General features: G+C 56.1%; 2 protein-coding genes across 5 annotated transcripts in view; one reads left to right on the top strand and one right to left on the bottom strand.

Moving 5' to 3' along the window:
- Positions 1–4,254, bottom strand: part of Susd4 (sushi domain containing 4) — a 67,781-nt gene extending 63,527 nt beyond the window's left edge. For all 4 annotated transcript variants that reach the window (XM_063236669.1, XM_005005586.4, XM_063236670.1 and 1 more), the window contains exons 1-2: positions 4,116–4,254; positions 3,702–3,902 (exon numbers count right to left, since the gene is read on the bottom strand). In XM_063236669.1, the coding sequence (XP_063092739.1) occupies positions 3,702–3,861 (160 nt within the window). In that variant the 5' untranslated portion in view covers positions 3,862–3,902; positions 4,116–4,254. The remainder of the gene's footprint in view (positions 1–3,701; positions 3,903–4,115) is intronic.
- Ccdc185 (coiled-coil domain containing 185) lies at positions 4,192–12,876 on the top strand. The gene has a single exon (XM_063236672.1). The coding sequence runs from the start codon at positions 11,879–11,881 to the stop codon at positions 12,803–12,805; it is 927 nt and encodes a 308-aa protein (XP_063092742.1). The 5' UTR covers positions 4,192–11,878; the 3' UTR covers positions 12,806–12,876.
- Positions 12,877–15,209: the final 2,333 nt, after the last annotated feature.

The following is a 15,209-nucleotide window of genomic DNA, read 5'->3' as shown; positions in this document are numbered from 1 at the left end:
AGGCCTTCAGAGCTCACCCTGTGGATAAATGGTGTCCCCATGCTGCTTCTATTAAAGTAGCCTTTTGTTGAGCAAACACGCTTTGGAGTTCCAGGCATTGAGACTTTGTTTACAGGCTAAGCGAAGCAGAGTTTGAATTGTGGATTTTAGACCTATCACTGCTCTACTTCAGAAAGAGCATTACTCTACTATATAAGGAAAATTCCCTCAATAAAACTGCCAGGATGCACAAATACCAACCAACTGGTAGACAGCAGGTGACTGTGCTCACCAAGACCCAAGAACAGGCTGGAAGGTCTTGATTCAGCCCCCAAACCATGACACAGTGGCAGAGGGGCAGTGGTCAGGGCTTTGGACTCTTCTGTAATCCCTCAGCCTGCCATGGGACAAGCAGGGTCTTTCACTTCTGTTTCCAGGTGCCAGGACAGCGCCCCAGCCACCTGTCCTCCTGCACTGCGAAGCCCTGTAGGCACAGCCCACCACTCACTGTCCCTGCATCTGCGCCTACCAGCGCAGCTGTGCCTGAGCCGCCCCGCTCACCTGTCCCCCTCCTTCTCTGCAGCTGCCCACTGCTCCACACACCCAAGCCCTCCAGCTGGCCGGGACCTCAGCTGCTGTGAAGATGTCACTGTGCTCCAAAATCTGAGGGTGTCCTGTGATTTGGAAACCTTTCTCTTACATTCACCAATGGCAACTGAGCTCCTCTCAGGGGCTTGCTGGGAGCCTGGGGCAGACAGGAAGTCTAAGCTCTTGCCCTTGGGGTGCTTATGACTGGGAAGTGATACCCAGATGCAGGCTGCACCCTAGAGCAGCAGGACGGGGCGGGATATTCACTGACCAGGGAAGTGAAAGAGATCATGGCCTGGCTTTAAAGGGAAACCTGCTCAGCACCAAGGAATGGAGAGCAAGGGAGGGGCCTGGCACTCGCAGCTGGCTTGGTGGTGTGCGGCACTCCCTGCACACAGGAGGAAAAAGCCAAGGTCCCATCAACACACCACCTGAGCCCTTCTGCCCCATCACTCCTGTCCCCACAACCACAACCAACACCCTAAGCCTGTGATAGAGAACCTTTTAGAACTTTCAATGATACAAACAGCCCACTGGGGCACACGTGCCATAGGTTCGCCACCCCTGGGCCTAAGCTAAACATCATCATCTTCATTTTATAGATGAGGAAACTGAGTCATACAAGGGCCAAGACCCCAAAGCCTGGGAGCGGCAGAGCAGCACTGAGGACACAGGAATTCACTTTGAAGGAGCCCCCACAGAGCACTCATGTGGCTCCCTCCCATCAGACCTCGTCGACCTTCCAACCTCCCCTGACCCCAGCAGGCTCGGGGGACCCAGGGCAGTGAAAAGCCCTACAGCCTGCTCCACACAGATGCTGGGGAAGCAGGGATCTGTACTTCCAGAACTCCTTGGGGAACTTGATGTTAGTGGCTCTGACCCAGGGCCCTTACCCTAATTAATAAGCCTGCCTGATGGCACCATGATGCCAGCCCACAGCTGCTCAGGCTCAGGAAAGTTCTTTAGGCTCAAGGATTGAACTGGGTCTCGGCTTCCTAGGACAAAGCATTGGGTCCTGAAGGAGCTCTGCCCCTACTCCGTCTGATGATTTTCTCGGTTTTGCCCTCCCTCGTCCAGCTTTTCTGTGACTTCTATATTGTACACGTACAGCTCCCCCAGCTGAGTATATTATGTCTTACTACTGTGACACTCCTTTTCCATGGAAAGCGATCAAAAATGAAAATCCATAGTGTATAACTGTCTTTTAAGCAGGCACTTGTTGTGAGGGAAGGAACAGGAAGCACTCTCTGAGGCCGATCGTCACTCTGTGTCTTCCCTAGTGATGAGATGCAGTGAGACTTCTCCCTCCGGCACCTGCATTTGGTAACTGAGGGCGACGGAGCAGTGTCTGGAGCCCGAGCACATTATTTTAAGGAATGCCCTCATCTCACACAGCATTGCTAATCAACATGCGGCCTCAGGTCTACAGCAAGCGCTTATCAGAAACACAGGACCTCAGGCCCTACCTCCAGAGCTGCAGTGGGAATCTGCCTCCAACGGGATGGGGACTGTGGGTACGGATGCATGGCAGTGTTCTAGGCACACAGTCAGAGGAAAGAGAATTTGCTCCATCTTGGACCCTCCACATGGGCTTCTGTCATAATACAGGAAATCTCTGCTTCCTGAGATCCCCAGAATGATGCCAAGCACCCTGAAATGGGGATAGCCTGGCGCACAGTCGCCAAAGGGTCTTTAGCAAGGCACAGCTGGTGCTGATCTCTGAGCAGTACAAAGAGCCCAATGGAGCCCACAGCAGCCCTATCCCACCCTCCGAGCTGCCAAGGCTCAAGATCTCTCTGCCCAGAGTTCCCCACTCTGGCAGGAGAGGGAAAAGCCAGGCAGGCAAGCTGCCTTCAAGGCCTCAGCCTCCACACATCCAATACAGTGGTCTAGCCATGTCCACCTGGGACACAAACTAGGAAGCCAGAAGCACACAAGGACCTGCTTGGAGAGAATGGAGGTGGGAATGGAGAGGCCAGAGAAGCAGGCCAGGAGGGGCCCAGGCCTGCAAAGCACAGTTGGTGTCCAGGAGGGCCACAGGCTCTGAGCAGAGACCTGGCAGGCCACTCAGATGCCAGTCCGGCCTCTCCTTTGATCCTGCCCTCCAGCAAGACAGTGCCTCCTCAGAGACATTTTGATAAAAAATGTGAAGACCAAAAACTAATCTTCGGGAAGCAAGGGGGGCCCTGCCAAAGGAAGCGTTTTCTCCCTAACCCTGATACACACGGGCATGACCAAGGCTCTTACGCTCTGGATCTTTCTGATGCCCAAGTGGAACGGCCACGGTATTGATTACTGTGTGTTAAGATGCAACTTGGTTTTCACTTCCCCCGCTTTTGCTAATTTTCTCTCATTTTTTTTTTCCATCTTCACTTTCGGTTTCTCTGAAACAGCAATATTTTCAAACACGAAAATGGTTTATTTATACCAAGCAATACTTGTTTTCCCACCAACACTCATTTATTTACATATGAACAGTATCTCAGCTCCACAAACACAATTCTGTCCTTTGAACACAGCCACATTGGCTAATCTGGACTGGCCAGGGACGATCGCCCACAGGGGAACAAGGAGGGGGAGCCCAATGTCCTTAGGTCCAGCAGGACAGTCTGTCTCCCTCCCTAGGAGCCAAAGTGGACAGATGAGCCCCCGGAGACAGGGGCCCCCAAAGCTGTTCTGCTAACTTCAGGCTCACAGAGCAGCCCTGAGACTCCTGAGCTGGACCTGGCCCAGCCACCTTCCAAGAATACAGCTGCCCACCTGAGTACAGACACCGCCACCCACCGAGGAGAGAGAAAGTTAACTTCCCATCTGCCTGCCCCAGCCACCGGTGGCCTTCTCAGACCCCACCCCTTCATCCTTCCACGGTGGTGGTGGTGGGGGCTCCTGCAACTCCCGCTAATCCAGAGGTGGCAACCTGGTCTCTTTGCCCTGGGCAGGGCAAGGGTCCCAGCCTGAGGAACCCACCACTTTCCTCTCTTGGCCCAAATGGGGGTGGGGTGAAGCTACAGAAGGGCCACGCTGGGATGCAGGCAGAATGTGGCACTGGACTTGGCCGGCATACTGGGCGCCCAAGGTCCTGGAGGGAGGGTTGGGCTGGGCACCCGCAGTCGCGCGGGGTGGGGGTCACTCACCGCGTGTGAGCTGCGCTGGGCCCAGGCACAGCGCCAGCTGCAGCCACAGGGTCGCAGCCGGGGGTCTCCTGGGGGCCGGTGGCGGAGGCCCCGGGAACGCGCGTCCACGGTCCCCACGGTCTCCACGGCGTCCACGGCGCGGGCGCGCTCCATGATGCATCTTTCACCCGCGCGGCGGGCGGGTGGGCAGTTCGCCAGCGCCTGCAAGCAGGGCGGAGCCGACAGTGCCTGGGCCTGCGCCCCCCGCACCCCCTCGGACAGGGGCTGGGGGAGGGGTGGGTCCCGCGCCGCGGCAATGGGGCCTTGGCCCGGAATGGAGCCCGGGGTGCAGGTGCGGCCCCGACTTCGCGGCTGGCCGGGTGCCGAGCCCATCCCCGCGCCGCCCCGCACTCGCGTCCCCGGGCCCAGCCGTACCTGCGGGTCGCATGCGCGCCGCTGCCTTCCGCCGCCGCGCCGCCGGGTCCCCGCATCGGGGCGCGACCTCCGCGCCGCCTCCCGGCCCGGCCCGGCCCGGCCCGCGGTGCGGGACGCAGACTGCGCGCGCCCGGAGGCCCCGCGCCCGCACCTGACTCGCGCGCGGCGGGGGCGCGGAGGGGCGGGACCAGGCCCGAGTGGGTGGGGCCCCGAGAGCGCGGGCCAATAGGAGGCCGGCGCGCCTGCACCTGCCCGGCGCGCTCCGCCTTCCCGCGCGTGCCCGTAGAGCCACCGCGGCCTTGGGGTCGTGTCCCGGCGTCCCCGCGGGGGCGCTCGCCTCCGGCGCCGGCGGTCTCCGCTGGGTCCCGCCCCCGGCTGGCCCGCCCCGGGGGATCTTCGGCTCACGGGGCTGGCGGAGTGGGGCGCGCTCCCCGAGACGCCAACTGGGGATCCCGGGATGGCTGAGGCCAGAGGGCGCTCCCTGCACTCGGCCCGCGGCTCCCAGGAGGCTCAGGCCTTATCCGGCCTGGATCCCGCAGGCCAGGGGCCTTGGCTGGGTTAAAGGCCCCGGAGAGGAGGGGCAACCTCGGGACCAGGACAAGAGGGTTGGGGCGTCAGCGCCCCAGGCCCACGGTGCGGAGGTCTGAGGTTCTGGGCTCTGCGCAGTTCCGGGTGCTGGAGCCCTCGGGGTCCTCCAGGTCGGCCCCCCCCCACGGACACCTCCCGCGGCGGTGAAGGGGTGAGCACTGAGATGCTACTGCAGGCGGCACTTAGAACCGGCAGCCTCCATTATTCTGTAGCAATTTGTGGCTATAAAAATCATGTTTCTGATGCAGCCACCAAATCATCCCGCGCTTCTGTCGACTCTCCAAATCTCAGGTATGTTGGTAGTTGGGAAATTACAGCTTTTACCGCGTTGGCTCTTACTGAGAGTAATTTTAACAAACCCTCACAGGATAGATTAGTGGTTAGTAGATAAATCAAGCTCAGTATTTTTTCCCAATTTGTAAAATGGAGATGGCAGCTTCGCACAGAGCGAATTTAGGATTCTGGCTCACACAAGTGTGTATTTGCTAAAGCCTGTACTTTGAGGCTCCAGAGTACTGAGGGCATATTTCCATTTCCCAAGGTCTTTTGATTTTCCTCTACAGAATAAATATGTATTCCATTTTTTCTCAGTGTATTTTCTGCCCTCTTTACTCATCAAATCCACAGAGCTCAAATATACTTGTTGACCATGCAATGCTTTTACAACTAAAAGTGGGGTACAGCTTAAATGTCATTGGAACCCCTCTTCAGCTGAAGTAAAACCCACTTACACCAAGAACATCAGGGAAAAGGTTCCCCCAAGTCGCCCCAGTACCCCCAAGGGCTCTGTGTTTGAGGCCCTGTCCATGGTTTCTGAGAAGTGGGCACCCAGCCTCATCCATCACATCCTAAAAAGGCCCTCGAATTTGCCAGATCGCTCTTGGCAGAGCCTTCCTTGTGCTGCCCGATGTCTGCCTTCCTGGACATTGCCCCAGCTGTACCCTGCCCCGTCCTGGCCTCTCACACAGTTAAGGCCGCGGCTGCATTTGGAGATGCTCATATCCCCTAGAACCTTCTGCTCTCTGGATCCTGCATGGCCGTGCCCTTTGGTGCTGACTCCCGGACTCGTCCACAGCCCTCCTGCCTTTTGCTGAATGGAGCTGGCCTTCCAGTGCCCCACAGTTGAGGTCTGATTCAGAGTTTGTTTCACTCTGGGGCCTTGCCGGTGGGGCCGGATGGGAGCTGTGTCTCCCACGGCTCCCTCTACTAATGCAGGTGACAAAGACAAGCCCAGGTGCAAGTGCAGGCCTAGCTGGAGTAACTTAGCAAGACTCTATCAAAATTAAAAAGGGGTCAGAGATACAGCTGTGTACAAAGGCACTGGGTTCAACCCCAATACCACAAGCAAGGAAGGAAAGGAGGAAGAAAGGAAGAGCTCAGCTGTGGTTACACACTGTGAGCTGGCAGCAAGTCCCTCATTTATTCATTCAACATGTATTTCCTGCAATGCTGGGCCCTGAGAGACATCAGAAGTGGCCACAGCAGGAGGTGCCATGGGGCCTTCAGATCTCCTGGCAGCCAGACTCATTACCCAGGTTTCCGTAGAGCCCCACATGCAGGCCTGCCCTGGACATGCCACTCGGAGAGGGGCCGGGCCTCTCCAGGAGCTGTGGGAGGCCACAGGAAGGGACCCACATGCTCAGGAGGTCAAGGAGGCTCTGACCCAAGAATCTAAGGGATACAGCTCAGTGCTAAGGATGAGCCCCTTAGTGACGCTGCCCAGCTGTGTGGCTTTGTAGGGAGCCAGGCAGGTAGAGAGACACCAAATCAACCCATTAACAGGTTTGGTGGCTTTGAGGGAGAGAAGGCAGGCAGATCCCCTGCCGAGATCTGTAAGCCTGCATGGCACAGGAGCTAGGACCACAGTGGGTGGCATGAGCAGAGGCCCCAGGGCACCTTCGGCCACACTGCACACCACGCAGCCCCTTGTTGCCACAGTGCTTTCCGCACTCACCGTGCCTCCCTGAGACTCGATGGCACCTTGGTTGTCAGACTCCAGGCTCAGGCTGAGCAAAATACAACACACCAACAAGAACTTTGAAAGACCCATGCATTTTTCACACATTTCAACAAAGCATATTCTTTAGAAATATTCAGTTTAATGCCCATGTTCTGTTGAAGGTAAAGAAGTTACTCCAACATAGACAAGCTGCTAATGGCACCTTTTCTCCACTTTTCCCCAAGTAGCCTTCCCTACATCTGTGTAGACTGTGCCACCAGGCCATAAAGTAGCTACCCTGCCAAGGTGTGTCTCTGGGTCACTGCCAAGGACCCCACTGTCTCTCTGCAGATCTGGGTCCTCCTTGGCCCTGGACCTGCTTATTTGGGTCCCTCCCATCCTTCTAGGGATTGGCCAATTACCATCTCCTGCCTATAATTGCGTTCAGGTTACAGATATGAAAAACATGAAAATCCTAAGATGTGGCAAAGCTAGCAACTTCAAGGTCCTCTTCTGCCCTGGTCCACACACAGTTCTTTCTGCTGTAACCTACAGCCTTGGCAGAGAGGTCGGATGCTGGAGGCTGAGTGGGCAGAGGCTGGGGGAAGGGGGTGGAGACCCATGCTTGCCCCCTGCAGCTCAGACCCAGCATGGCGTCACAGGGGTGGGCATACACTTAGCACTGCCCCACACACTCTGAGGACCTCATACCTATGGAATACTTGCACTGTGGGTAAGTGATTGTTTCCGTGGCAATTGAGCTTCCTGATTTCCACATATTTAACCCAGTATTTTTTTTTTAAAAAGAAGTTTTCAGGCTATAATTCTGTTCTCAGCATTACATTTGCATAAAGTTGTTTATGTATTGCCCTTGGTGTCCCCATGTCTGTGTGGTTCCTGTCATTCGTGTTTATGGTTTTGTAGCTCCGATGCTGTAAGATGAGCCCTGGTCTCCTTGCTGGCCATGAGGCAAGCTGCCCTGCACAGACATGGTAACCTGGGAGCATGTGTCATCCTGGGCAGTGAGGAAAACCTGCAGGTGGGTCAGAAAGAGCTGAAATTCTGTGAAGTTGCACCATTAAGTTGAATTCTGAAAATTAAGAATTCATCCTGTCATCCAGACAGCAGTTTTAAATTTAGCAATAAATTTATATAAAATAAAACTCACCCAGATGTGTGGAGGTGCCAGGCTTGGCTTGTAGAAAATCAAGTGCTGGGAGCCTGTCAGGCAGGGTGCAGGGACATGCAGGGGCCCGCTGTCATGGGGTGCTGGGGAACAGAGAGGGACCTCGGGTGGCAGGTGTACCCACCTTTCCAGAGCTGGGGACTCCAAGAGCTTTCTCCGTAAAGAAACCATAAATGTTTGAGGAAATGGATGTGTTCACACTGATATAAACACCACACCATGCATGCATACATCAAACCGTTCCACAGCACCCCATGAATGTATAATTTTTATGTTTTTATGTATCGATGGAACAGTAAATATAAAAAATATTAAAAAGCAAACATCTCCCAAAAAAGGAAATAAATATCCTATGATATATGTTACATTTACTTATACATAATTTTCATTCCTGGTAGCCACATTGAAACAAGTGTAATGGAAGTTTTTTTTGTTTTGTTTTTTTACCTTTTTTGAGACAGGGTCTCACTATGCAGCTCAAGCTGGCCTTGAGCTCACTTTGTAGCACAGACTGGTCTCGGACTTGCAACAGTTCTCCTGCCTCAGCCTCCTGAGTGCTGGGATTACAGGCATGGACTAGCCTGGCAGTGAAAGTAATTTTGATAATACATTGTTTTTTAGGCTGTCAAGTTGGAAATACCCCATCTTAGTGTGTGGCTAATTCTTTAAAAGCACAGAGTTAAGTTTCCACTTTTTCACTCCGCATCTCAGGAATTCTCTGTGTGTGTCCTGGCACCCGTGCTGGTCTCTCTACTGTGCCCCACCTGAGAATTAGGAGTGGGCTGACCAGGGCAGGGCCGGAAATCTATCCTGGGGAAGGCACAGGCTGGTTCTGCACTGTCACGTCACGTCCTGGGGTTGGGGCACACCTTGCTGTTCAAACTCTCCAACAGATTCAGAGCAAGGCTGGCGCCCTGTGGGGCAGCGGCCACTTCTCAGCCAGGGGCTCTGTGGCCACACAGAGGTGGCTGGCTCCGCACAGGACCCCGGAAGTTTCCCTTCACTGCCCCTTCACTGCCTGGACAGGGCCACAGCTTCCAGGCTGGAGACCCCCACAGCATTGGTCAGAAGCAGAGACTGTGCTGCTCTGTGCACTCTGCCTGGGCCCTGGGCCTCCTCAGAGGAGGTGTCTGTCCATAGCCAGAGGGCAGCTTTGTTCCAGCCCATTTGCTCTACAGTGGGACTGCTTGTTCCCACAGCCTTGCCTGATTTCCAAGACCACTGTCCCCCAGAGCCCCGAAACTGCATGCCTTCTGTTATTGCCGCGTCCCATCTGCTGGGCCCAGACTGGAAATCCTTCCTGTGGACTGAGTCCATGCCCTTGACTGCTCCATTGGCCCCCCGGGCGCCCCCCTTGTCCTGGTTGCCCCTCCCTGCAGTTCCCTAGGTCACCACCAGCCTCTCCAAGGTCCTCACGCTGTCCCAGGCCGGCTTCCTAACTAACATAGCAGTCCTGATCCCGCAGATCCCGCAGCTCTCTTCTGGAACCAAGGCTTTTGCTGCTCCCCGCCACTGCCCACACAGTGGAGTTCAACCCTTCCTTACAAGCAGGAGAGCCCTGGGTCTTCTCATCAGGGTGCTCCAAGGGGCCCAGGACATAACGGTGATGAAATCTGGAATGGCTCTGGGTAAAGCAGGGGCAGAGGCCTCAGGACCTTCCCCCAAGTCTCCCAGTTCTGCCCCCACTGAACCCAAGCAGTCCCAGGAGCCCAGCAGATCCTGTGCACAGCTGGGACTCTGCACCCTCGGGTTGGCATTCAAGGCCCAGCAGAGGTTGGCTCACCCACCCCACAGATGCTCCCCACACCCTGGAGACCCAAGCCACCAAGTCCTCATGGGCCAGGCATTCAGAGTTCTCCTGGCCATGCAGCTCTGGGCAGGTGTGTCCTGCTCACACTGTCCCAGTTGCTCCTCTCATTTGTCACCCAGGTTTGGCTTCTATGTCACTCTGTATGCAGAAGGACTTCCTTGCCGTGAGCTACCCAGAAAGGGCAAGCAGCCCCCGCTTCTCTGTCCCCCCCCAGCATCCCCTGTGTCCACCTCTCCTGGCACTGTCACCTCTACCCCAGCCCAGAGCCCTGGGTATAAAGGTGAGACCGCGTGTCCATCCTGTCACTAGCAGAGGAAGAGCCACACATGACTGTGACAAGCTCTGGGGGGCTAGTGAGCCCCGAAAGAAACCGGAGCCCTTGGGTCCTGTTGTGGCCCTGACCTAGCTCAGACTCAGAACCCAGCCTCCTTGGCCACTACTGCAGCACTCAAGTGCTTCCAAGGTCAGTGTGGACTGCAGCTGCCCAGCCCTGCCATGGGCGACTGCTCCGCAGGGTGAATGCAGATGCATTCACTAGGTCAAGACTCTCAAGTCCCTGGGGCTGAAGTGCCCTGTCCAGGACAGGCAAGACTCAGGAGCACTTGGCAGCATGGGGCCGCTGGCAGGGTCTCCAGCTGCTAGGACACTGAGCTTTCACCCATGGGACAGTGCCCTCTGTGACAGGAGGTGCCCTTTGGGACTGGCCAGAGCCATGTTCATCCACACAGTGTTCACACAGCTTTGTGGAGACGATGCTGAACTCTAAGTGTTCCTGACCTCACAAAGCAGGTCCATGTCAGACCTGGCTCAGCACTTTAAACAGTGCCATCCCCAGTCTGAGTTACAATCACATACACGAAAGTGGATAGAAACCCAGGGCTCTGCCACTGCAGCTCAGGCAGGTGCCACATGGCCCTCAGGATATGGTGGCAGCACCCTCTGGTTTCCCCTGACCAGGATTTTCTTAGCAGGACTCAGAAGCTCTGGGACCCTGACAGAATCATATGGATTCTGTTCAACCTAGTCATAGCCATCTCGCAGCGCAGCCCCATGCAGTTCCTTGCTTCCCAGGGTTCCCCAGAATACTGAGATCAATTCATGGAGTGTGTGCAGCATCAGAGCCAGGGCCCTGTGGCCTGGATGCCAGAAAAAGCTTGAGTCCTCGATGTCAGCTTGGGAAAAGCCAGGGACATTCGTACATGGATGGCATCACTTTGGCGTCACCCTCCTCATGAATTCCTACTTCCGACCCAAATCACAGGATGCCCTGGCTTTGCCACACCCAGGGCACTGTCACTAGGTCCCTGTAAACTGCCCAGTGTAGCTTAGCTCTGCCCATCTCCTTCTGGGTCACTCAGCACCATGGAGCCAGTTCTCAGCCTCAGGGAGTTCTGCAGTGTGGACCCTGATCTTAACCACCAGGCTCTCTCTCCCCACTTCTCCAGGGTCCACAGGACTTGCAGACTTGCAGAGCCTGACAGCCTCTCCTCCCTAACAGCCTTTTACCTAAACTGTTTCAGGGTCCCTTAATTTTTTCCTAAAGGGATCTGTGGAAAAGTTTGCAAGCCTGTATATTAAGTCTTAAAACTTTTAACCAAAGCCTAGCAAGACATGAAAATGACACCTACTCACTGCCTGTACGGCACCCACGTCCAGACCATGGGTCAGGGACATGGAGGAGCCTGCCAAGGTTACAGGGCTCCAGCGTGTTTCCTGAGCAAATCTGAAGCTTTCCGGTTAGAGCTGGGGCCCTCAGCAAGCAAGGAGTCTCACCACCCCGGGACAGTGAGGTCGAGAACGCTAAGCATGACGTCTGCAGGCCGTTGTTCACTGACCCTTCAGAAAGCTGCACACCAGTCTTGACTTCACGGCAGAAGGCTTAGTAGGGAAAGATGAAGTCTTATTCCTGCTGTTCTCAAATTCAAAAGTAAAAAGGACTTGTGAGTGAAAAGGGAATGAGAGTGCAGCCTGGCATGGCTTCCACAGTCGCTGGGGTCTCATCCCGCAGAGGGGAGGGTGGCGGGGAGCAAGGCGAGGGTGACAGCGACCCCATCTGCTACCTCCCCCACATTCGGGGCGCTGGGACTCAGGTTCAGACTCGGTGCCCGCTGGTTCCCACAGCCTCGCCTCACTGCCCCAAGTGCATTGTGAAGTGGCCCAAGCGTCACAGGGGACCAGTCTGGCCGGGCGGGGGGCAGTAGTGTGGTGCGGACCCCGCAGACGCCAGCCTCCCGGGGAGGATGCCGGGCCGTGACCCCTGGGCCCGCCCGCGTCCCCTTCCGCGCGCGCCCCCTGCCTCGCCGCGCGCGCCCCGCAGTTTGAGCCCCGCGGTGCACGGGTCCCAGCAGGGACGCGAGGTGGTCTGGGTGGCGCCTGGGTCCCAGCACCCTGCAGCGCGGCCCAACGCAGCGCCCTGCCCTGAGGACCCCGAGGCGCTGGCCTTGGTGCTGAACCGGCTCCTGAGAGCGCAGAGGGAGCACGAGCTGCAGCAGGAGGCGGCCGGGAGCACCCAGGGGCCAGCGACCCGCGACCGCCAGGCGCAAAGACAGCGGCGGTCAGAGCAGCGCCACAGCCCAGCACAGGGCGCCACTCCGGGCTACAAAGTGCGCGACCCGGACCTGGAGCTCCCGCCGAGCTCCCTCGCCAACGCCCGCGCCCGCCAGGTGCTGCAGCACTGCCGGGCCAAGGCCGAGGCCCTGCTCTGGCAGCTGTCGCTGGAGCAGAGTGCTCCGCTGTCCCAGGAGGTCCCCCAGGGCTGGGCCAGGGCGGAGCAGGTGGAGGGACAGCAGCTTCCGGCCAGGGCGCAGGGCCCCACTGGCAGGAGGACGCTGGAGATGCAGCGAGCAGGCAGCTTGGAGCAGAACTGGCGCAGCCCCAGATCGTGGGCTGAGGACGAGGAGGAGGAAGACGAGAGGGCCCACGTCCAAGCCATCAAGAGGAAGGCACAGAGACTGGCGCAGATCTCCGGGGCTGCGATGGCCCAGGCCTGCAGTGCCAGGGCCCCCGGCCTGGGGCTTGGACAGGAGCAGGAGCCTTCTCAGCAGCAGCTGCGATGTGAGGGAGATCCAGGCCCAGCTGCGGGTCCAGCTGCTTCTGAGAAGAGACGAGGCCGGAGAGAAACTCGGGGCCACGTGGTTCCAGTTTGTAATCTCATAACTGAGCATTGATTTTTAAAAAGTATATAAAATAGCAGCAATTTCCTCTCACATACTAGCTTATTGATTCATCTGGGTAGTTTAGAGGTTGGGGAGAGTGATTTGGGGGTGTTAGCAAAGTTGCTCGGCTATATAAATTTCATTTGAATACAAAATATTCATCGCTCTTAAGTAGTCTTGGAGGCCACGTGAGGCACAGCTTGGAGAGCAGGAGATGAAGCCAAGGCTGGGCTGGAGACCACCTGTTCCGAGTGGGAATCTCCATCTGAAAAATCCAGGAAGAAAAACGAGGTGGGAGGGGATATCTGTGAGCAGGGAGACTCGGGGGCCTGGCACTCTGTGCTCTGGAGAATTCGGGGTGCTCTTTCCAGCCTCAGTACCTCTGAAAATGCCTGATGTGGAGATGGCTGTTTAAGCCAAGGTCACAAAGCATAGAGCCTCCTGTGTTTCTCAGGTCATTCCATGGAATCCAGTCACTGGCCCCCACCTTGCTGGCCAGCCTTCCCTATGCCCTGGAGAGGTGTCCTTGTTGTCCCCAGTCCCATGTTCCGGAAGCCCCACTGCCCATTGCTTGTCCCTACCAGCTCACTGGACTTTGGGTTTTCCCCCTCTCCAGTGTTATGCAACAGCACCCTACCGGGATCCTCCTCTGCCCTCTGCTTCCCCTGTGTCCCCTTGGAAGGAGATCTGTGATGTCCTCCTGTCTGCCCACACTGTCTCATTAACTCCCTGGGCTGGGAAGGACTAACCCAGCATGACTCAGCAGCAGCGCATATTAAAAACAAGGAGTTAGCAGCAGTGCTAAACAAATTAAGCCACGGCATCTCCAAGGGTCTGTGGAAAGTGCACCATGTGTTCCTTCAAAAGCCCCTAATGTAACACACACAGGAGGAGGAGAAGAGGCGACAAGAGCCCCACAAAACTGTGTTTTAGTCATCTGGGGGTGCTAAAGACCAAGGTCTGTGCAGGGGTCATTGTGAGGCCCAGTCTCCTGTTTGCAGAAGCCAGGCCCTCTTCCCCACCCACTGTCTTCCTCCACCCTGGGCCCCTCTGCCTGCGATCCCCAAAAGGCCTACTTTGGGTGCTCCTTTGCACACAGATATTTGGAGAGCCCTTGTTCAAAAATGCACCTGATTTTCATCCGCATCCTCCTCTCCTTGCCAAGCCAGTCCCGAGTTCCAGCTGAACGCTGCACACAGTCCAGCTGTCCCAGGAGTTTCCCTTGGCTGAGATCCTGGCATTTCCTCTACACACAGTGCGCAAAGGCAGAAGGTTTCTCCCCCAAGCCTCAGTTTCCTCATCTGCAATAGGAATTAACTCACACTTTGAAAGGTGCTTTGCAAGACATGAATAAATGAAGTCACACAGGGAAGGTGCCTGGCACAGTGCCCTGTAGTGCAATGCTGTAGTTTTATTAACAGCACTGACCTGGTGCCATTGTCATCTCCCTTTTCCCCACCTTGACGCTGTCCACCTGCCGCCTCCACCGTCAGTGCAGTCTAGTTGGTGCGAGCCTCATTCACATTCTGCTGCCTCCTTGGCTGTGGACGCTCCCCCGCACCCCAGGCTCACTCTCACACTGCAGCTTGCTGAGCACAGCAAAGCTGATGGAAGCAAGGCCCACTGCCTCCCTCCTAAGCAACAATCAACAACTCCGAGGATCACATGTGGTCAGGCAGGGGACATGTGCTCAAGTGGGCAGAAGGGGGACTGGCAGGAGGCCATAGGGCCTGGGACCTCAGCATGGTGCGTTCCCTGCTGTGCTTTTGCCTCACATCTCCAGGACCAGGACCTGAAGAAATGGGCCTGGAGAGGAGATTCAGAGACTGGCAGCCCGCCCCACCCACCGGGGCCATCAAGGACAGAGTGGAACCTCAGCTGCCACCTCACTGAGCTGCACCAGGGGAGTCTCCCTCACCCAGGGTGCCAGCAGCGTCATGTGGGGACAGCACCAGACCCTCACTCTTCCCCTCCTAGCCACGAAGGTTCAGTGGAGGCCCAGAGACCTAGAGACCACCCAGAAAAATGTCACAAGTTCTTACATAATGATTAACACCCACTCCACATGACCTAGTTCAGAAATGAGAAAGAAAAAATTTTCAGTTTATTCTGTGAAGCTGGTAGTATCACACAGACAAACACAGCATGAAATAAAAACTCATGTCCTTCACGAACATGGTCATAAAAGTCTTTAAAAATGTTAGTGAATTGCAGGCAACTATGTGTACACAGAATTATACACAACTCAGCAAGGTTTATTCCAAGAATTGGAGGCAGAGCCATGATTCCCGAGTGGCCATGTAGCCAGTGATTAGGAGGCTAAGGATGAGAGCTCGCACTGGCACAGGACAGAGAGAGCACTGACGTCCAGAGCTTGGGACTGCTCTCAGCGATGCTTTAAAGAACTAGGAATGGA

The sequence above is a fragment of the Cavia porcellus genome, unplaced genomic scaffold, assembly GCF_034190915.1.
Source record: "Cavia porcellus strain 051 isolate PalLab524CR breed Dunkin Hartley unplaced genomic scaffold, mCavPor4.1 scaffold_26, whole genome shotgun sequence".
Lineage (NCBI taxonomy): Eukaryota > Metazoa > Chordata > Mammalia > Rodentia > Caviidae > Cavia > Cavia porcellus.
This window is presented reverse-complemented; position numbering and strand designations above follow the sequence as displayed.